The sequence below is a fragment of the Phyllostomus discolor genome, chromosome 5 (assembly GCF_004126475.2).
Source record: "Phyllostomus discolor isolate MPI-MPIP mPhyDis1 chromosome 5, mPhyDis1.pri.v3, whole genome shotgun sequence".
Lineage (NCBI taxonomy): Eukaryota > Metazoa > Chordata > Mammalia > Chiroptera > Phyllostomidae > Phyllostomus > Phyllostomus discolor.
Window position 1 is genome coordinate 42,943,304 of NC_040907.2, and position 23,258 is coordinate 42,966,561.

At 33.0% G+C, this 23,258-nt stretch overlaps 1 protein-coding gene across 1 annotated transcript in view; it reads left to right on the forward strand.

Annotated features, from left to right (window-relative positions):
• HOOK1 (hook microtubule tethering protein 1) overlaps positions 1–23,258 on the forward strand; it is a 59,399-nt gene that overhangs the window by 1,443 nt on the left and 34,698 nt on the right. Inside the window, exons 2-8 of the mRNA XM_028511686.2 lie at positions 5,430–5,515; positions 11,998–12,070; positions 14,861–14,911; positions 16,044–16,176; positions 19,558–19,625; positions 21,106–21,168; positions 22,212–22,295. Of these exons, the coding sequence (XP_028367487.1) occupies positions 5,430–5,515; positions 11,998–12,070; positions 14,861–14,911; positions 16,044–16,176; positions 19,558–19,625; positions 21,106–21,168; positions 22,212–22,295 (558 nt within the window). The remainder of the gene's footprint in view (positions 1–5,429; positions 5,516–11,997; positions 12,071–14,860; positions 14,912–16,043; positions 16,177–19,557; positions 19,626–21,105; positions 21,169–22,211; positions 22,296–23,258) is intronic.

A 23,258-nucleotide genomic window follows, 5' to 3' on the forward strand; every position in this document is an offset into this window, starting at 1 on the left:
CGTTAAATGACTATTAAGAGTATATCCTAATCTGTTACATTGTTGCACTAAACACCTGACTTAAGTAGTAAACTCAGTCTTTATCTGGGTTTAGATAACCCCATGTCTGTTGACTTAAATATGAAGTGGAGGAGAAGTACAGGATTTTCTTAAATCATATTGCAATATTTTTAAGTATTATGTGGCTATGTCCATTCTTTTAACCAGTATTTATTGAGTTTCTACCTTGTGTAAGGCACGGGGGAAGAGAGATATCAAGAATAATCAAAGAACTTTCTATTAATTGGAGTGGTTGGTAGAGCTGTGTATTTTTACAATGGAAGGCACAATTTCTTAAAAACTGTACATTGTTATAAACCAAATGATAAGGAATCGTAGGTGAGAGTAAAATTGGCTGACTGCGTCTCCAGGTCTCTTCCAGGCTGCTGAAACACTACGGAGAAAATGAAATTACAGTGCAGACTGTTGCCTCTCTCTACAGATGCTGGTACAGCCAAGTCCACCTGTTGCCATAATACTGCCCCACTTTATGATTAAGAATAACCACACAGTTCTTCTCACATATCTCTTTGCAAACCTTTAGCAATACCTTATTTGAGTCCCCAACCTTCTCCCCCTCAGGAAAATGACCTCCTCCATATTTTTGGTTCTGGCTCTAAATCCCCTCCCTTCTACCTTTCTCAAACTTGACTCTGTCTTATCCCCTTTTCTGTATTTAAAGTTTTTTTTCTCTCCACAGGCTTCTTCTTCTCCACAAGTAAACTTGCTAAGATCTTCCCTATCTTAAAAAGAGAGAAGAGCCATCACTCCCTATTAAAACCATACTGTATTGCCCTTCCTTTTATGGTCAAATTTCTTTAGTTTTTAAATATTTATCCTTTACATTTCTTAAACTTGCATTTACTCCTCAGTGCGCTGTACGTAAGCTTCTTTTCTCTAAGGCCTGTACTTACTTGGTTTGACAAATGGTCACTGTTATCCTTATTTTACTTAATGGATTCCTTTGTAAAATTGTCTTCCACTTTAGTTTCTTGGGTGTCTCATGGCTTTTCTTTACCTCTCTAGTTGATTCCCAGGGAATCTTTCCTCCTATTTTGCCTTTGCCAGCCAGTGCATTGTTGATATACACTGAATAGCAACAATATTCAAATCTTTGAATACCTCTCTAAATATCTCCAAATTCCCGGATGCCATAGTCCTCCATGCTGACTATGGTAAAGTCCATTGACTTTATACTTCTTGAGGAAGTTAAACTTTTTAAAAAAAATAAATGAGGCTTTTAAACTTCCCTCTACCTAGAATAATTTCCTAGCTCTTCCAGTGGCTGGCTTCTTCATACCATTCAGTTCTTATGTCTGTTGTCATCTTTCAGAGAGATTCTGTGACAGAGTGATTTATCAAAACGTGCCCCCACTCCTATCCCACTGTAACCTATTAACGCCTTTCTGTTGTGTCTGTATCACTTAATACTTTCTGAAGTCATTCTGTTTGCTCCTTGGGTCAGAGCCCTTGTCAGACTGTTTTCTGCTCTATCCCCAGGATCAAAAACTGCCTGGGATCTACAGTTCAACATTGAATCAAAGAGGTGATAGTAAATATCTGTGTCTTGGCCCTGACCTCCGAGACCAGTATTTCACCATTCAGTATCTTAGTATTGAGTATGTAGGCTTTTGTAGATACCTGGGCTGACTTTTTAACTTTATCATAGAGGATTGCTGGATTTCATCAAGTAGAAATCAGGGGAAGGGAGTTTTCCAGACACAGGGAAGAGCCTCTACTAGTAGTATAAATAGTCTCTTTTGGTGACAGATTGAAAAGAAGTAGTGGAAGACATGTTTGTCATGATATCCCTACTCTCTTAATGTGCTTCCTAAGTAATGTTACATGCTGAGGGAAAGTAGTAGGACATATCATATAAAAAAGTTATGATGGAACCAAATTATGGAGGTAAGAAGACAGTTGGTGATAAGTTCTGTTTTTTACCACTAGATATTATAGGGCAATAGAACTGCCATTAGCAGAATTACAGAAGTCATCAAACAAAATTGGTTGGGTAAAGTGATACCTTTGTGGAAGTTTTTAAAAAGTTGTATTTTACGATTTGGAACTCATTATGAAATAATTAGTTCTGAGAAATGTTATATTGCTGCTTAGCAAAAAATTCAGGGCTGAAGGATAAATTTTGGGCATCATTTACATGAAGGAACAAGTGTATGAGAGTTTGAAGTTATTGTACAAAGATCAATTTAATTCTGTCTGTTGACTCTGTGAATTGGAAATTTCAGATCTTTGGAATGCGCTTTCACTGATAATATTGAAGGGCTGGAACAGGTTTTCAAAAATGGTTCCCCTAGTTCTTGCAGTCTTTGACTTTGACAGGCAGGTGAAGAAAAGACTAGTACCAATGCCCAAATTAACAAAGAATATTAAAGGCTGAAACTTTCTTATGCAGACTTAAAACTCAAAACAATGATCTTTCTGAACTGGGCAGCAAGAGGAGGAGAATATGAGAAAAGAGTTATCCCTCCCTAGGTTGAGTTGTTACTTATCAGTTGTGAAAACCCCCTTTTCTTCCTTGATTCCTGTAATATTTGTATTGAAGCTGTTCAGGAACAGCATTTGCACTTTGTTGATCATTTGCTTTATTTAAAAATAAAGAAGAATGAGCGCCCGGGCTGGCGTAGCTCAGTGGACTGAGCGCGGGCTGCGAACCAAAGTGTCGCAGGTTCGATTCCCAGTCAGGGTACATGCCTGGGTTGCAGGCCATGACCCCCAGCAACCACACAGTGATGTTTCTCTCTCTCTCTTTCTCCCTCCCTTCCCTCTCTGAAAAATAAGTAAATAAAATCTTTAAAAATAATAAAGAAGAATGTAAGATGGTTGTTTGCCAGAACACTGTGTTTAGTGATGGAAGCCCTGTCTGTCCTTTTAGGGTCACCCACTAAAAAGACCTTTGCCTCTTTACCTCTGTGAAGAGTAGAAGAGTAGTGTGACCGAATACATTTTCTTTTGTCCCTGTGCTTTGGCCTCGTTCCCCCCATGAAGCTTTTTAATGTACTCATTCTTCTTGGTTATAAAGCCTTTCAGTTTAGTCAAATGAAATTATATTCTTTGTGATCTAGTTTATTTTATATCTAGTTTAACAGCTTCCAAGAGACACTCCAATTTCCATGGCAGTAAGAAGGAGAAATTGGTCTTAATCTGGGTGCGGTGGGCAACTGGACAACTACTTAATATATGTTCTCTTTTTACATATTCCTTTACTAGTATGTCTAATATTCTGTGCCTCTGAAATTGTTATTTTGAAATTGCAAATCATATTCATTTTGTTAAAAAAATAATGATGTGAAGTATAAGTACGAAGGGTTGAAAAGTGGGAGCCATACTTTATCTTCCTTTTAAAGATTCCCTAAACCCTGGTGTTTCTTTTCCCTGTACAACTATTGAATGGCAAAATCCCTTTTCTTTTATATTTAATATTTTAAATATTTCATTAATTCATTCTGTCCTCTCAGTCAGCATTACCCTAATTATCTCTAAGCTATCCATCAACCATTTTGTGTATACTACCAGATTCTCTTTCATTCTCTGTGTAACTATTGCTGCTATCTAAAGTATACTAAATATGTTGCTTTTTTCCTTATTACTCTTCAGTGATTTTTCATCACCCACAGCAGTGTTTCTAAAAAAACTGATGTGCATAAGAATCACTAGGGAAGTTTTTGATTTAATATGTCTGGAGAGTGTGATACCTAAGTGTTCTTAGACTCCAGGCTTTGCGAAATCTTGACTCACAGCTATTGAGTTTATACCATGTGCCAGACACTAATCTAAGTACACTGTTTGCTAATTTATTTAATTTGCACAATCATCTTGTGAAATAGAAGCTATTATATACTGTTTCTCATTATATAGATGGGACCATTAAGGAAAAGTCCAAGCCTTTTGTCATGGCCCTTCAGAGTCCTGACCCATTACTGTTTTTTGTTTTTTTTTTAACCTCATTGGTTGTCACCCCTTCCCCATTCCTTTTTGCACTGGGAATCCAGTAATACTGAATTGCATATTGCCTAAAAATACCATCTTATTTTTGACTTGTGCTTTTATCACATTCCCATTTCTGGAAGTTTTCCTTCCCTTGACCATTTATTTACTTGAGATATTCAGTCCAGGAATCATCTCTAAGAAGTTTTTCCTAAATACCAGTCATAATAAGATTACTTGACTGGTACATTTCAGAACATTTGTGCATACTACAATCATGGGGTTACAAATGGCATTTTCTAGAAATGATTTCTGTCTTTTTCTCCCTTCCTTATCTCTTGATTAAGGATACTTGAAGGTAGAAACATGGTGATTGTTTGTAAATCCACTACAGAGCCCACATAGAGTAGGAGCTCAGCAAAGTATCTTTGTGTACTTTGAAAGTGACAGTGGCTAGATTTAGTTTGTCTGTGCCACTCTTCCATGTTGTATTAGGATAAACAAGAAAGATTTGCAGAATCTCAAAACACTCACAACCACTAATGGTGAATTATGGTGGGAGAGAATTTATTGGATTAAAGTAAGTCGTAAACTAAGGAATTATAATTGAATAGTAAAGGAGATGAATGTGTGTGGGAAAAAAGAATCATAGTATACTTAATTTAATATCATTATAGGTTGAGATTAGATTTACAGAAAGTATATGATCAATTTTAGCCCTGCTATAATTTGCTTTTTAAAATTTTTTCTATCTTGTGTTTGCTTATTAGAAAAAGATGCCATTATTTTACTTCTCTGTATATGTAATATTTTATTTCTCTTTGTAATGTATAATATTAACAAATAGAGATTTGAAAAGTTGTAATATCTAAAGCCAAACCAGGTAGAAACAGCCTGACATGGCAGATAGGCTCTGGACTGTTCATGCCTCAGAGATAAATGTTGAATGGCAAGCAGAAGTCCTGCCTCATTTTAGAGCTCACCAATAAATTAAGTAGGTTTAGACTTGATTTTTCTAGCCTTTGTTTTCCTACTTCAAATGATATGAGTGAAATTTTAGCTTGCAGATGTTAGGTTATCTTAAAGTTCTTTTTCTGATGGTATTCTCTAAAAATAGATAAAACACTGACTATACCTAAGAGTTTTATATGTAGATTTCAGAAATTCTGAAGTACTTCATCTGTGACATCAATATATTTGACTTTGCAGTATACTTTTATGATTTTATGAAATGTTGTCTTTATTTTTATAAAAATATTACACAGCCACAGAAACTTATTAGTGTAGTTTCATTTGTTTGGCAGGGTCTGAATTTAAACAAAACAGGACAGGTTTTTAGCTGTTTTTCTCTCTAGTGTTCATACATATATATTTTGGGGGGGGGTGGTAATGCTACCCTATAGGTATAAAAAGGCAGTAAAGTCATTTGCTTTATGTTGTTTTAGCTGCAGACATTCAATACTCTGGCACCTTGTCAAGATGTAAAACAGCTGACTAATGGAGTTGCCATGGCACAAGTTCTTCATCAGATGTAAGTGGCGGTACAGGCTCTTCCTAAACTAATTGTAAACCCAATACCAAGGGTAAAAACTTAGACTTGTGTTCTAAAGGTTATTGAAACTTTATCCTATTTAGTAGTGACAAGCATATGGCACCAAGGCATTCTTGCATCTAGGGAACAAAAAAGCGTATTACCCAATTGTTCCTTATTCATGAAGATATATCTTAATTAAATGAACTATTAGGATTCTTATCTGTTTCAGAGGTGTTAATTTTATACTTGTGCCGATTGTCTTCACAAGTTGTAGTAACTGTAAGGAACAGGTTAAATGTAATATTCTGTTATACTGTTGTCATTTGAAGGTATCAATGCATGGACATTATTATTTTGGAGATAATTGAAACATAAAATACTGGATTTAGAAAATATTAAGTTTTAAAATTTATATTTGAACTAACAGGAATGTATGAATCTACCAATAATGAAATGTTGTATAAATGAAACTTGAAGTCACAAATGCTGGAGAACTGTAACTAATAAAGTGATTTTCTTAGGGTTAGGCCCATTTTATTTAAGTATATAATATAAAAAGTTCTTAAATCCATTATTTCCTGATTTTTGCCAAGCATTAGGGTTAGGACATCTAAAATGAGCTGTGCCCTTAGAACAAACATGGGCAATTGTATAGTCATAACTTATTAATAGTCATTGATTTTATATTATCTTATTTTCATGATAATGTATCTTCAATGAGATGAGAATCCTATCTCTGCTACATTCTTTTAGAGTCAGAGGTTTTTTATTTAATTGTTGCTATCACTTTGTAAATGTTTGTTGTGATGGAAAACCCCCATAAGATGGGTTAGCAAAAATTCTTTATCGCTCTTAAAAAAAAGCTTAAAACAATATCAAAATTCTAATTACTCAGAATATGCAAAGCAATTTACTTTGAATAGACAGATTTTTATAGTTGACTCAAGATTAACATTTTAAGACACAAGCTTAACATACTAACTTTTGGGGGGCTATCATTCTGAAATATGCCTGCTCCCCTGCTTTCTTAAAGATATTTCTTAAATATTTTGTTTAGTCATACATTGACTGGTTTCAGGTGATTTAATTGGTCAGCACCAAGCACTCTGACCATGGTTAGTTCTTGATGATTTGGGGAAGTCATCATTGTTTTTTGTTGTTAAGATATACACCTTACCTTTTTCATTGCAGTATGTTGTGGGTATTGATGTAGCTACAGCTGCATTGTGGTTGGTATGGATATAAAGCTGATGTGTGTTCACTCACTTCAATAGTGCCATCCAAAGATGTTATTTATGTATATTGTACTTTTAGTAGCTTTATACCAGGGGTGTCAAACTCATTTTCACTAGGGGCCACATCAGCCTCGCAGTTGCTTTAAAGGGCAGAGTGTAATTTTAGGATTGTATAAATGTAACTACTCCTTAACTGGGGGCAAGGAGCGCAGTGCTGTCACCGGATAGAAACAAGGTGCCTGGCCAAATAAAACAAGGTGGAGGGCTGGATTCAGCCTGTGGGCCTTGTGTTTGCCACCTGTGCTTTATACCAAACCATGGTAGAAGAGACCTGTCCTTACCATGATATGATGCAAATGGCTCTTTGATCTCCTATCCTCTAGTAACCATACCTGATGTTTAGCATTGGGTAAGCTCAGTTTTAAACTGTATCCGTAAATAGCAAGTCTTTTGTCCATAATCTATTGGAGTCTGCTGTTACTGCTGATTTTTCTTTTTAGTCTTTTGTCTCTTACTGTGTTCTAACAGCTTTTCAACAGGAATAATAAAATAGTCAACCAATCAGAACACTGTCTTTCTTCATAAAACAAATGGTAGTGACCTAAAGTGTGCCTGAACCTTTTTTGATTAGTTTGTCTGTTATTGCATGCAGTTAGATATCTAAGTCTCTATCATATAAGTGCAGTTTTAAATTTATTTTTCTTTTAGAGCCCCCTTCTAATTTTGTAGCTTTTCAAAAGTCTAGATATGGACAGTGAAACTTACATGTTTTTCCCTAATTGGGTCATTGTATCATATTTCTGCTAATAGGGCAAATTTTACTGTATTTTTGAACACTTAAAAGCACTTGATATATTATGATTATTATGTATGGCATTGATAGCTATTCTGACTCACATCAAATCAAATCAAAGTCGTTGCTGAAGATGAGAAGAAAAAATTTTTTTAAGGAAGTAGAAAAATTTAGTGAATGATTCTTTTGTTATCACCTGATGTAGGTATGTGTCTATATAATGAGATCTTAAAAATCAATGCCCAAACTATATGACTGAGACATGGGGAATCATGGGATTATTGCTAGGGTTCTACAGTTTCTTAATTATGTTTAATTTGAATACATAATAGGTTATCTCTTTATTTTAAATGTATGTAGAAGTTATTGCTATTTAAAAAATACATCGGGGAAAACTATAACCTCAACTGTATTAGTTTCCAAGGTTGTTATAACCAAGTACCCTGTGCTGGTTGGTTTACCACAAAAAAATTTGTTCTCTTATGGTTGTGGAGATTAGAAATCTTAAATCAAGTTATTGATGGGGCCATACTCTGCAGCCTTTAAGTCAGGATTCTTCCTCACTTTGTCCAGCATCTGGTAACCCCAGGCATCTCCTGATTTGTTGGCAGTATAACTCTAATCTCTGTCTTCATCTTCTCATGGCTGTATTCCCTCTGAGTTTGTGTGCCCTCCCCTCTTAGAAAGATACCAGTCATATTGGATGAGGGTCCACCTAATTTAGTATGATCTCATCTTAGTTTGATTACATCTTCAAAGACCCTATCTCCACAAAAGGTCACATTCACATAAAGGTACCAGGGGTTAGGCCTTTAACATACTTTTTAGGGGGACATAACACAGAACAACTATAAATAGTGCATGCCACTTCCCCTAACAGGAAGGCTTAGCTTTGTCACTTTAAGAACTAGCAAACTTCTCTTTTTTCCAATGTCTTTGACTAGACATTTTGGCAAGTGGAAGAAAAGTGAGGTGTAGAATGTAGAATATTCAGAGACCTCAAGTATCATGCACTAATGTGTTCATTCATTCAGATATATGAGCATTTAAAATGATAAATCATGATAGTTGACATCTGAGGAGTTACTAAATATAAGACATTGTTATACCCTGTACATGTTATTTCATTTAATTTTTACTGTTCTGTGAGGTAGACATTATTTTTATCCTCAATTTACAGATGATGAAATGGGTTCAGAGGGGAAAAAGGACTCTTACAAAGTCATATAATGAGTAAATAACAAAGCCAGCATTTGTATCATTTTGGCCTGACTCAAAAGTCAATGCTCTCAGTCAGCTATAGTCATTAAAATCTACTATCTAGATCCTCTCCTTATAGATGAATAAATTAAAGCCAGGTGTACATGTCCAAATTACAGATCACAATTTGATGTGTTAAGTACAAAAGGTCTTTTGACTATTCAAACAGAATAGAATCTGTGTCCATTGAAGCAGCACAACTATGCTATATATATAGTAACCAATGGGCATTAATTATGACCTGTATTTAGTTGGTAAAATTGTTGGAAGGCAGCCGTGGCTGGGTGGCTTAGTGGATTGAGTGCCGGCCTTTGAAGCAAAGGGTCACAGGTTCAATTCTCAGTCAGGGCACATGCCTGGGTTGTGGGCCAGGTCCCCAGTAGGGGGTACATGAGAGGCAACCACACGTTGATGTTTACCTCTTTTTCCCTCCCTTCCCCTCTGTTTAAAAATACATAAATAAAATCTTTAAAAAATTGTTGGAAGACATATACCATGGATGGAGTTAAAAATAATTGTGTAGTGATTCTTACCAATTTTTATTAGAAAACAGTTGGACTATATTTGGCTTCATTAGTCTCATGTCCCTTTCTTATTTGGTGCCCTCTGAGTTTCAGGGAAGTTCTGGGAAATATAAGGAAAGGGCCTAGTTGCTGGGGTAAGAGTCTGGTTAAGGCATGTAGGTGTGACAATACAAAAATGTAAAAGAAGGAGGATGTATACAATATGTCCAGAGAGTTCTCAGATTGGATATCAAGTTTAATAATGTGAAAGATTGGCTGTCATTATAATTGTTTGAGAAGAATGGATTTATTTATAAGAAAGAAAGCAGGAAATATATATTTATGAACAAATTAAAAAGCATTTCTCACTTAAGGGTATTATGGACTGAGTGTTTGTGCCTCTTCAGAATTCATGGGCTAAAGACCTAATTCTGTAGGGCTTTACTGTGCACCTGTATTAGAGATGGGGGCTCTAAGGAAGTCATTAAGGTTAATTAGGTAATAAAAGTGAGGTCCTCATATGCTAGGATCAGACTTTTTATAAAAAGAGACATCAGAGAGGTCACTCCCTGTCTGCAAACATAAAAAGATGATATCATGTGAGTACATGCAGCAAGATGGCAGCCTCCTACAAGTCAAGAGAACAGATCTCAGAATAAAACCTATTTTGCCAGCATCTTAATCTTGGACTTCTCAACCTCCAAAACAGTGAGAAATAAGTTTCTGTTGTTTAAGCCACTAGTGTGTAGTATTTATCTGCAGTCTGAGCATACTAAGTATGGGCTAAAGTTGATTTGGGATGGAAAGGAAGACAAGAAGAAATGCAAGACAAAAGGCTAAAAAATTAGAAGAGGTCACTTCCAGATTCATGTTCTAAAGGTAATTACCAAGTAACTCTGGAATCAAAATGAACTGTTTTTAGGGTCAGAAGACTGGTATAGTAGTCAGGGTTCTCCAGAGAGGTAGAACTAGTAAGATGTACGAGTATATATATGTACAGTGGGGTGCACGCACACACAAGAGGAGAGAGAGATTTAAGAAATTGTTTCTCGTGATTGCTTGGAGATCTATGGAGGAGTTGATGTTGCAGCTGGAGTGCATAGGCAGATTTGCTCTTTCTCAGAGAAGGTCAGTCCTTTTATTAAGGCCTTCAACTGATAAGATGAGGCCCACCAACATTATGGAGGGCAATCTGCTTTACTCAGGGTCTACTGTTTTAAATTTTAACCTCATCTAAAAAATACCTTTACTACACCATCCAAGTATGTGACGAAATATATGCCAAATATATGGGTACTGTGCCTTGCCAAATTGACACATAAAATTAACCAGTGCAACTGGCATACATGCCTCTTTTATTTAATCTGATGTCAAAAGAAAGTAAATTTACTTCTGTAGTTTTTGACTCATTAACTAAATTAATTGAGTGTATTCAGGTAAAGAACTGATTAGAAATACATCATTCGTAGAGTTAGCCAAATTATTTTGGTAATTGTAGCCTTAGTATCTGGGAAAAGCTGAACATAGTTAACATTAATTTTCTCAAAAGAAAATGGTTAAAATTCAAAGGAAAGGAATTTAAAATGGTGAAGCCATTTTTGGTTACCCTAGTCAGACGTGATATCATCTCTATTAGAACATCTGAGGCAGTTTCTGAAAAGCTAATCACTGTGTTCTAATTTCAGCTTTGCATTTTTAAATTCAAGGTACTGCTGAGGAAAAGAATTCCATTAATTTCTTCTGTCATTCTGGTTGGCTTATCTGTAAAGTAAAAATTTGGATGGGACCTTTAAGACCTCTTCTAGCACTATATTCTATGATTTTGTAGTTTTGGCTTAACCTGTAAAGCATGTATCACATTCTCCTTTGAATATAGTTATTTGTGCTCTTAATACCTTTAATAACTATTTCTCTATGAGTTCAAATAGTAAATTATATATCTTCATTTTAATCTTACTCAGTACCTTACACAGAGTAGGCATCCAAATATTTGTTTAAAATATAATCTATTAATGTAGTTCACTGTTTGTAGTCAAATGTCATCCTTCAGTGAAAACTTATTTAATACATAAGTATTTTGTATAGAAATTTTTTGTGCTGGCCTTCCATACCAATAGGACTTAGCTTTAAAAGTTAAAAACTGAATTTGTCCTTGCAGATTTCTCATTACACCCATTCTACTCAGTTACAGTCAGATTTATTTGGGACTTTGCCATGTACTAATTTTACTTAGGGCAAATTACTTAGGTTCTCTCATCCTCGGTTCCCTGATGAGTAAGATTGGAAATGATAGGTCCTTTGCCCAAGTTACTGTGACATTTAAATGAAGTAACATGGAAAGACATCAAGCACAGTGCTTGAGACATAGTAGACATTGAAAGCTAGTTTTCTTTTTATTTTCTCCTTTAGGATAGGGACTTTCACATCTTCCTGTTTCAGGGTACCTGTTATAACATATTTAATAAATGTTTCTTAAATTGAAGATGTTAATAACTTTAAATAGTTTATTATGAGAACTTCCAAAATAACTCCTTAGGAATAACAAAAAATGTAGTGGGTGTTTTAGATAATATGTACTATTCTTATTAAGTCTTTAAGATATGAAATAACTGTCTCTGTTTATTATTAAATTTGATATTTTACATGCAATAAAACATTTAATGTTTAGCATTTGTATTTTTGTTTTAGTGATGTAGCTTGGTTCGATGAATCTTGGTTAAGCCGAATTAAGGAGGATGTTGGTGACAACTGGAGAATAAAGGTATGCAGAATTAATGGAAGAAGCACTTAATCTAAATATTGTTTCTAAAATTAGTACTAAACTCAACTAAATCTCTTTTAAAAATTAAGGGTACATTTATTGAATACAGTTTGAGGGTTTTTTTTTTAACATTTTATTTATTTATTTTTAGGGAGGAAGGGGGGTGAGAGAGAGAGGGAGAGAAACGTCAATGTGCGGTTGCTGGGGGTAATGGCCTGCAACCCAGGAATGTACCCTAGCTGGGAATCGAACCTGGGACACTTTGGTTCCCAGCCCGTGCTCAATCCACTGAGCTACGTCAGCCAGGGCTCAGTTTGAGTTTTTATGTATGCATGTTCCTATGTAACTCTCATCATTGTTAGATGTAGAAAATTTTCATTCATCAAAAATGTTTATATGTCCCTTCCTAGTTAATCCTTATTTGTAACTTGGCCTCAGGTGGCTGCAGATCTGCTCTCAGTCACTAAAGATTTTATTTCTGGAGTTTCATATGAATGGGGAATCAAACATGTATTCTTTGTCTGTGGCATCTTTTTACTCAATATAAAGTTTTTGAGACTCATAAATTTGTATTATTATTAATACATTTAATTATCAATCTGTCATTAGCAATAAATTTCTTTTTAATTTTTAATGAGTAGTATTTCATTACATTGCTCTACCACAAGTTGCATATTGATGGATGTTTGAAATGCTTCTGTTTCTTTTTTCTTTTCTGACACTGTAATTTCTGTGTTCTCTGTTTTTGTTCTTGATAAGTCTGGCTTGATATTTATTGAGTTTAATTGACTTTTTTCAAAGAACTAGCTTTTTGTTTTATTTCATTGATTTTTCTCTCTAATCTTTTTTATTTCCTTTCTTCTGTATATGTCTGCACTTCTTTCTCTTGCTTCTTAAGGTGGAAGCTTAAATCATCAGTTTTAGGCCTTTTTTCCCCTTAATTATAAGTATCACCTTGGCCACATTCCACACATTTAACATACTCTGTTTTTATTTTCATTCAGTTCAAAATATTTGATAATTTCCTTTGTGATAATTCTTTTGATCTATGGGTTCATTAGAAATAGGTATTTCAAATTCTAAATATTTGAGGATTTTTAAGTAACTTTTAAAAAATTTCTTAATTTCTAATTTAATTCCATTTTGATATTAAGAAATTCTTATTTTATGACCTAATATATAGTCTGTCTTGGTGAACATTTCATATACACTTGAAAATAGCATGTATTCTGCAGTTCTGCAGGTGAGGATTATATCAGATTTGTTGATAATTCTGTTTACATCATTAATATTTTGATTGGTTTCCTGTCTGATATTTTTTTAAGGTGAGAGGACTTCTTTAATTTCTACTTATAATTGTGGATTTGTCAATTTCTCCTTTCAGTTCTGTTAATTTTTAAATTATGTAGTTTGAATTTTTGTTGCAAAGGTTATGTATGTTAATTGTTTATGTCTTATTGGTGAATAAATTTATTTATCATTATGAAAATGTCTTTCTTTATCCCTGATAATACTCCTTGTTCTGAGGTCTAATTTGTCTGATATTAATGTAGCCATTTTGGTTTTATGATTATTTTTGCTGTAGTGTAATTTTTTTCTATTTTTACATCTCTGTATTTTTTGTATTAGAAGTGTTTCATGTAGATACCTAATAGTTGGGTCTTGCTTTTTTATTCAATGAGCAGCTATTTATTTGGTTCTTTAAAAAAAAACAGTTTCCCATTTCTTTTTTGAAATCATTGAACATTTTTAAATTAGCAGTTTTAACACTATCATCTAATTCTTTCATTTCTCATTTCTGGGCCTATTTCCATTGATTGAGGTTTGTCCTGTGTAGTAATTGACTGAGTTTCACTGTGTAGTGATTTTTTATTGGATGCCAGCCTGTGTGAATTTTATTGTTTAGTGCTGAGGTTTTTTCTGTATTTTTTTAAAGAGTGTTGGACTTTTTTCTGCCAGCATTTAAGATACTTTTGAATCAGTTTGATCCTTTCAAGGTTTTGGGGGATGGAAAGCAGATCCTTTAGGGCTAGACGATCTTTTTGGTTTTGTTAGTAAATGCTTATTTATACAGCATAGTCTTTTTACCCTTGCTGGTAGACATTTCAGCCATTTATGGCTTGTGTAATTATTGAGAATTGTTCAGAGTATAGTTCCCTGGATTGTTCTATCCTTGGAAATTATTTTTATTTAATCTCATTGACTTTCAACCATGCATATGCAAATTAGTATTCAGAGTCAAAGGAACAATTACGCAGATTTCTGGAGTTCTTTCTCATTTGTCTGCCATGCAAATTCTAACTACTTTGATCTTCCTGAACTGCTGATACCTATCTCAACTCAGTAAGAACATCAGGTTTAGATAGTGTAGGGCTCATCTTTGTTTTTCTTCTCTCAGATATAAGAGTTCTATATTGCCTGCTGGCTAAAGCTTGAAAACAATTGGTCTTTGTATTTTCTCCCATTTTCCAGTTGTTTGTGTCAGGAGAGTAAGTCTAGGCCTGTTACTTGCTCATGCCTGAGTGTGGACATGCTCAATATTTAAAGTTGGCTCACTTTAGAATCATCCTGGTTAAACTGTATAATCATACAGACAGTTCTTCCTTACAGTCAAACCAGTTCACCCTTTGATGTTTAAAAATTATCATGTACTCATATTTGTAGAACTCAAATATAACAGTATTTTTGTAACTTTTATCCTAGGCAGTTTTTATTGTTTTTCACCTTGGCACACATTTTATTTAATTTTTAATATGAAATTATTTAATTATTATATTTTTTTTCCACTAGGCTAGTAATTTAAAGAAGGTACTTCAAGGAATCATGAGTTATTACAGTGAGGTATGAAAAACATTTGACTTTGTTTAAATAAAACATGCTATGTGTTAGTATTATGACACTGAAAAATGACTTGGCATTTTGTTTATAACATTTTACTAGAAAATAATTTGTAACTAGAATATATTTTTCTTTTTGCTATTTTTAGAACATTCAAATTTTGTGAGCAAAATGGACTTAAACTTAATATGTTGGTTTGTTAAATAATATTGCTTCTATATTGACACTTTAAATTCATTGTATTTTGAAATAGAATTGCCTTTTATATAATTTGATTTTTATATAATGCTATAAAGTGTACCTTAAAATTAAATTGAAATTATTTTCTATCAAAAGCATTATTTTGCCAGTTGTTTCCAATGTAAACAACAGCAAAAATATATTTGAAATTATGCTTATGCAAATGAATTGGGGAAAATGCAAAAATGGAAGTAGTATTAAATTCATATCAGCTACTTCATTATTCAAGTAGGTTTTTTTTCTTATTCAGCATTGTAAGTTCTCTAGTAGGATTATTTGATATAAAAAGGTTTATTGCTTAATATTTGGAAGTGGTGGCAAGTGCCATGAAAAAAATTATGTCTATTTTGTAAAGTTGTTACAGATTAACTTGTAATTTCTTCCAAATAATGTTAAGACTTAAACTTACGCCTAAAACTCATTTTGAATCTTTTTCTAATGCCACAAACACTTTTAATAAGCTAAAAAAGAAGCATCAGGCCAGGAAAGATTAATCCATTATCGTTTATGTGTGATGGTTTATTTTGTGATTTTCTTAATCAGTTGTATAACAAAATATGAATATTCTTTGGCTTAACCATAAATCTTTTTTCTTAATGGCCTAAGTTTTGTCATAATAGATCAGGTCAGGAGCTTCTTAAGCAATCCATTTTTGACAGTAGAACAAAGGATATTTGGTATAAAAGCATGTTAGTTGCTTTTGGTTGATTACTCAAAATTTTGAGTGGTGGCTTTGCTAACTGGTTTTAGCCAATAATTACAGGTTTATCATTTGTTAACTTATCTGTCATTTCATGAACCTATTTATAATTTATTTTCCTAGTAATAATTAAATTTAGGAAATTTTTTTAGGCTACGTAAATGAATGATCTAATTTATTGTTTCAATACCACAGTTTTTGGGGCAACAGATTTCTGAAGAACTTATTCCTGATTTAAACCGAATAACTGAATGTTCAGATTCTGTGGAGCTTGGGAGGTTGCTGCAGCTTATTTTAGGTTGTGCAGTCAACTGTGAAAAGAAGCAAGGTAAGTGAATTTCAGTCATTCGAGAACTTGTACTTTCTAGAAACAACCTCTGTTGCTATAGAAAGTAGCACTAAAATATACTATCTACTGGTTGACAGAAAGCACCCTGAAATGTAAGTCAGGACATCTTAATTCTAGTTCAGCTATGCCACTAAAAACCTACAATCTTGAGTATCATAATTATACCGGGATTTTGAGATTTATATTTGTTAGCTAAATATAATACATTTTAATTTTATTTAATATATTCAGTGCTTAAGACTTTGTGGATAATCAGTAAAAATTGTACCTATTTGTTTGATACATTATCTCTTTTCACTTGTAACATAACAGAACCTTAGGATGATTCAGATTTTTATAAGTAAATATGCAGGTATTAAATTATAATCCAAGCTTCTTTAGATGATATTCTTCTCTTCAAAAGAGTGCCTGCCCAATGTATCCTCCAAATAAGCAGTCTTAATCATATAAATGGACTTCATGTATTATATTGATATATTGAAACACAGTGATCTATAATTTACTGCGAACAAAAAGCATTTTGGTTGAATATGGTGAGTGAAATGATAAACTGAACAGACCAGGATCTGCTTGCCTCAGGGACTTAGTTCATTCCAGGTGGTAAGATTTTTGATGCTGATAATTTTTTTCTGCATGATTTGGCAAAACTTGGCCTTAGTACATTACCTTTAAAGCAAAATGTTGGGTGCTTAAGTTTGTAAAATACTTTAAGCCAGAACTTAGAAAATACATTCAATGTTACCCAATTGAAGAAGAGAGCATATGAGACAGGATCAATTCAGTAAAAACACATTCAGAAAGAAGAAAAATAAAATACATAAAATTAATTGTAGTTTATCAATAAAAAGGGATTGTATATCAGAAAATTTATTATTAGTCCATACATATCTATCATTAGCTGTTTTTTTTCTAGGGCTCATTAGGACTTCTGTAGAGGGTTGTATTTTTTACAGATAATACAGAGGTCATCAGGTTTCATAAAAGTAAGGACTATTTGCTTCATGTAAAGTTAAAAGTTCTGTTAATGTTTAATTACAAACTGACAAATAGTGTCTTACTTTTAAATTAGCAATTTTCTGTTATGATCTTTTTAATTTTTTAGTTCCTTAATGCTTTGTTTCCATTTCAATTACTGGTTATATATAACGTCTGTCTATTTATGGTTATTGGCACGAGTTCAACATTAACAGGAATCCTCAATTTGGGGTGCAGTGAAGAAGGAAACTATTCAGTGCAGAACAGTTCAGTTGTGAAACAGCACAGCTGTGAAAGCAGCACAGCATAAGGCAGGCCTGGGATGCCCTCTCCAGCTATACTGCTTTGCTCCTCAGAGGTCTGCTTTGTACTGCACTGGTCTCTGCTCTGTGCCAGTGTGCTCTAGGCTGCTCTGGTCTGCTCCTCTCTGCTTCTGGGAGACACCTTCAGTGTTTCAGTGCAGCCAGAGAATGCACTCTCAGAGCCAGAGGGGAGCTGGCTAATGTGGAAAGAATTGCTTGCCTACCCACCCACTCTTGCTTCCTGATAAGTCCTCACAGTTTGATTGATCCAAAAGGCACTGTCCTGATTGGCCAGAATAGAGCCACTCTGGTTGGTTGGAGCTGCACACTTTCAATTGGATGGGAAAGCCTCAATCCTATTCTATTGGTTGAAATGGGATTCCAGGGCCTCCTTTATAAGAGTTGGCTCAGACAGCAGAAACAGTGCAATCAGGCAGTTCAGTGTAGTCTCTACCTGCAGTGCAGTTTGCTTGAGAGGCCCCTGTGTAGAAATGGCTGCTAAGCTTTGTTTTTTTTTGTTTTTATTTTTTAAATTTGAGCCCAGTTAGCTACCAGGAGACCTTAGTAGGTGTTTTCTTTGTCAAGGTTCACACATCTTTTTGCTTAATTTTAGCATGTTTGTCAGTTTTAATACTCTTAAAGAAACAACTTTGGCTTTGATTTGTACTGTTTAATATCTGTTCTTTTATCTCATTTCTGTAACTGTAAATTGTGTCTTTCTATCTCAAGCTGTGATTGACATTTTAAACCAGAACTTTCCCTTAAGTTTTGATTTGTACAAAATTTAATGTAATATGTAGTATTTTCACAATTTACTTCTAAGCATTACTTAGCAATTTGGTCTTCATACTTTTAAAAGGAAATTCAATTCCTAGATACATAAATAAAATTTAGCAATTAGTAAATATAAAGAAATAGTTAATTTTCATTATTAAAAAGCAGGACTATTTGAATTTATTTTTGTAGGTATGTGTTTGGGTTCTCAATTTTTAAGAGTAAACAGAAGAAAAATGAGAAAAAACTTAATAATTTAATTAAAATGTATAAACAAAATGCATTCAGAACATAAAGCAACTTCTACACCTTCATACTTTGCAGAATTGAGAATTGGTTTTCAAAATCATTCCATGGTATTGCAACAGTCTAATCTTGAAAGGATGACATAGTTTGGCAAATAGTACCCTGTATATTTTGGTGGGGAAAGTGATCATTTTTATGAAGATTTTAGCAAACTTGAAGTAGTCTGTTATTCAAAAAATTCAATTAAAGGATACAATTCCATTGCCTGTGCATTCTCTTTTTAATTCTTCCTTCTCTTCCACCCTCTTAGCACTTAGGGGTCAGGTGCATATCAGAATCAAAATCTTTGTCTAGTTCTTGGCTTCAGAAATAAAAGAAAAATTTAAAGAACTTTTAGAAGTTTTTCAAAGGAGTCATGAAAATAAAACTATTAGAAAATAAGAAGTCCTTCAAGTTTTGGAAAAATATTTTAGCTTGAGAAGATAAAGTTGAAATGGATTTAAATCTGCAAATATGTGAAAGACTTTTTTTCTTGAGTTCTCATTTTTTTATTGGGATAGATCAACTTAAGTTATTGCATGGGTGTTTGCAGTAAGTTGTAAGTACACTGTATTTCCTTGAGACTTGGTAAATGTTGAACAGGCTTTTACAGGAAGCTATATAAGTTCCTTTTTTGAAAGCCTTCCTGAAGTAAACTAAATAGGTGATAAAATGAAACTTTCTGGGTTTAAGATTTTTTGTTAATTTAATATACTTGAATTTATTGTAAAGTACTGAATATTTAACAAAAAGGAAGAAATTTCATAATTGTTTTAAGATAGTAATTTCTTCTGCTTGTTATATCAAAATTAGAGGTTTTCTTCTTTAAGCCATTTAAAAATATTTATATGAATATTTTCATTTCTTCTTATTTGTTTTCAGTGGACATATTTCTTGGGGAAAATAATGTACTTGAATAGACAATTATGTGGTAAATGCATTTCTGTACTCTTAATTGAATGGCTGAACTACTATGGGTAAAGAATAGATTTTTTTTCAGATCTGTTTCTTTTTTAAATCATAGAACATATTCAAAATATAATGACACTGGAAGAGTCAGTTCAACATGTGGTCATGACTGCTATTCAAGAGGTAAGTTATATCATATTCACATAGGTATGAAAATCTTAAACTATATAAAACTTTTCACATAAATCTTATGGATGTGTATTTTTCCATTTGTATAAATTTACCCTTTGCAGCATGTTTCCTTACCTTTAGCTATTGTGTTTTCCCTCCCCTCCCAAATATCTTAAAATGACATTAAGTCCAATTTTAGTTCCTCTTCATTTTAAAAGGTAAATTGATATTATTAAAGTCCTTTAAATAGCTTCAACTAAGGAGGGCATATAACCTCCCTCTAGTTAGGAATTTATAATTCTTTTAATTTTTTATGACACTTAGAGCAATCTTTCCTGAATTTCTAAAGTGTGTATGTATGTGTATGTGTGTGTAATTGTATGTATATGTATGTATTTGTATATATATCATATGTATTTTCAGAATGTTAGCAAACATGGTGATACTCATTTAGGTTTTAGAGCCAGGCAGCCGGGGTTCAAGTTAGTCTAGTTATCTAAGTTAACCATAAAGATTCAGAATTCATCAGAATTCATATGCTGCACGTTGATTCTTAAAATCAGACTCCAAGGGCTGATAGGGTACAGAGGAGACATGAGGGAAGGTGGAGTGAAGGATTTATGAGGACAAACACAGTTGGGAAAGGGCATGATTGAGAGGGAGACATCATATAGGACTTGAGAAGTCTGTATGCATACTCTGAGTTTGCATTGTTGATTTGAATTCAAAGTGTCACTATACATAAATAAATCTGCCTTTCATATGCAAAACACCATATTTTGCCATGTATAATGTGCACCCACATTTTTGGCCCAAACTTGCATGAAAAAATCTTCTGTTTTAATTAATTAATTTATTTATATTCAGATACTTGTTTTTGTATTATAAAGGAATTTTAGCATTTATTTTTTAACATAATTATGGTATAAGAAATTTTATGTAACAAATAATTATAAAACACAAAAATAGATACAACGTATTTCAGGCACTACCCATGTATAATGTGCACCCTTATTTTTCCCACAAAAATTTGGGCAAAAAAATGTGCATTATACACGGTAAATACAGTAGTTTTTCACAGTGTTTTTTTGTACAACTCCTACTTTTAAAATCTCTTCTTAAATTAGTAATTTTGCTAATTATTCATTTAAAGGCTGCCTTTTAAAAGTCCTAATTTATGTTATGGAAGGATCTTTTTTTATATGTTCAGTTTTATTTAGTCATTTCATATAACTTAGATTATAATTTTTTAGTATGCAAATACTTTCAATATATTTACATATTTCAGATATACTTATAATGTCCTCATCAGTGTAATGTCTTTGAACATTGTACTATTTAACTTGAATCTCTGTAGAATTTTTATTTGAATTATATTCTAAAGGTTAAAATTAAGACAAGGAAAAACTGTATTTTACTGTTCTTTCAAGTAAACATTTTTACCATATAAACATCACTTTATTATACTTAATTTACTGTTTTAATTTCCTAGTTGATGAGTAAAGAAATATTGAGCTCTCCTGCAAATGATGCCGTTGGAGAATTAGAGCAACAGGTGAGTATTTCAGAATGTGAGGAAAATGTTGAAAGCAGTGATACAGTACTTTGCCAATTACTATCATGAAGCTTACAGAGAATATATTCAAGTTATTTTCATCTGTGAAGTTTAGATAATTTATGCTGTTACAAGATCTCAATTGAGTATTATTATATATTCCTTCATGCATACAAGTCTGCAGTTTTTTATGATTATATTTAAAGAATTGAGAGGTATCAAACTTCCTTCTGACACTTGCAATACATATATGACCCATTTTATGTGGTTACAAAAATAGTAGACAATTTAAAAAATTTCTGCTGAGTTCTAATTTATCTACTAAGGTAATATAATTTTTGTCATAGTTGCTTTCCTCTCTCAATATTGAAGAACAGCTCAAAGACCCTATACTCCTTTATCCTAATATTGAAGAAATAGCCCAAAGACCCTGTACTCAAGTCTCCTTTCCCTGATTCTATTACATGACTGTTTTACATGGGGAAAAATGCCCTCTCCTCCAGTGTGAAACCCAATTTGGTTGTAAAGGAAAGGGTTAGCAGAGAAGCAAGCGTATCAAGTACTTTTCCTTTTACATGTTTGGAAATCTGTTTGTTGTAGTGTCACTACTTGTCTGAGAAAATATTTTTTCTTTTTTTCAAATGGAATATGTTGGGGTGATATTGGTTAATAAAATTATATAGGCTTCAGGGATATAATTCTATAATCATCTGTAGAAGTATTTTAAATTAAAGAAATTTTTCTAGAAATATTTTATTGAAAGTTGAACTTGTTTTCTAAATTTTTTTCCTGTGATGAAATTAAGCAATGCATTCTCTAATACCCTTTTGTTTAAATATTTCATAAGGATTTACATAAAGTTTTATTTCTGTGGGAGCTTAGCCTTAATTGTTAATGTTAATGCATATAAAAACAACAAATTAAGACTTATTTGTTAGCAGGTAAAATTTAAAAACCTTTTTCAATATGTGTTGTGATAAAAATATATTTTTCAATTTGTTTAAAACATGATTTTCTAAGAATTAGGACATTTTATATTTCAGCTAAAAAGGGCCCTGGAAGAACTTCAGGAGGCACTAGCAGAGAAAGAAGAACTGAGGCAAAGGTGCCAAGAACTAGATATGCAGGTACGAAACCTGATCTAAGAAAAATTTCCTTTTTACATTTACAAGGGTTTAATTTTAATTAAGTAATTGTCAAAGTGTTTTGGAGGTTGGGTTTCATTTCATAGAGGGCCCATTAAAAGAATGTATTATAGGTTTGAATATTCAGGCATGAATTTCATAATTATTTTTCTCTTAGAGTTGAAAATTGCTGGCTGAACTACTTCTTTAAAAATGTCATTCTAATTATAGAATTTCAACTACAGTACTTAGATGAGGCATTAGTTTTTTTCTTTCATAAAAAGGAAATTAAAATATCTACTTAATAAGGTGTGAATATTAAGTGAGGTGGTTAATTAGGTACTTGGAAGTGCTTGACCCCCAATACATGTAGGTGCCAATTTTCTTTTGCTAGCATGTATGTGTATATGAACACATGTATATATAATTCTTGTGTTCATCTGTATATACATGTTAGCAGAGTAAACTTGGCATGAGAGAAAATAGTTAATGGGTAAAGAGGTAGATTTTCAAACCAGGCCACTTGTATTCGGAACCTGGCCATGTTACTAGCTGGTGATACCCTCTCAGGCAAATTACTTAATTTCTGTATACTTCAGTTATCTCCTGAGAAACCATGTAATAATAGTGTATATCTCTCAGAGTGATTATAAGGATTAAATTAATTAATAAAAAGCACCTAGAACAGGGCCTGGTATATAGCACTCATAGTACTGTGTGTGTGTGTTTGTATGTCATCATTGCTATTGTTATATGAAAATGCAGATATGGAAGTTATGTAATAAGTCTTCAAACACATATAGCATATTATTATGTATCATGGAATTTTTTTGTTCACATTTCTACTTTAAAGATCTTACGTATCTCACTCACTTAGGATTGTACATGAGAGGTAATAGTCACTAAATATGACAAAGATGAATACATGCATTGGATTTAGGAAAAGAATTGTTTTCTTCTATAGTC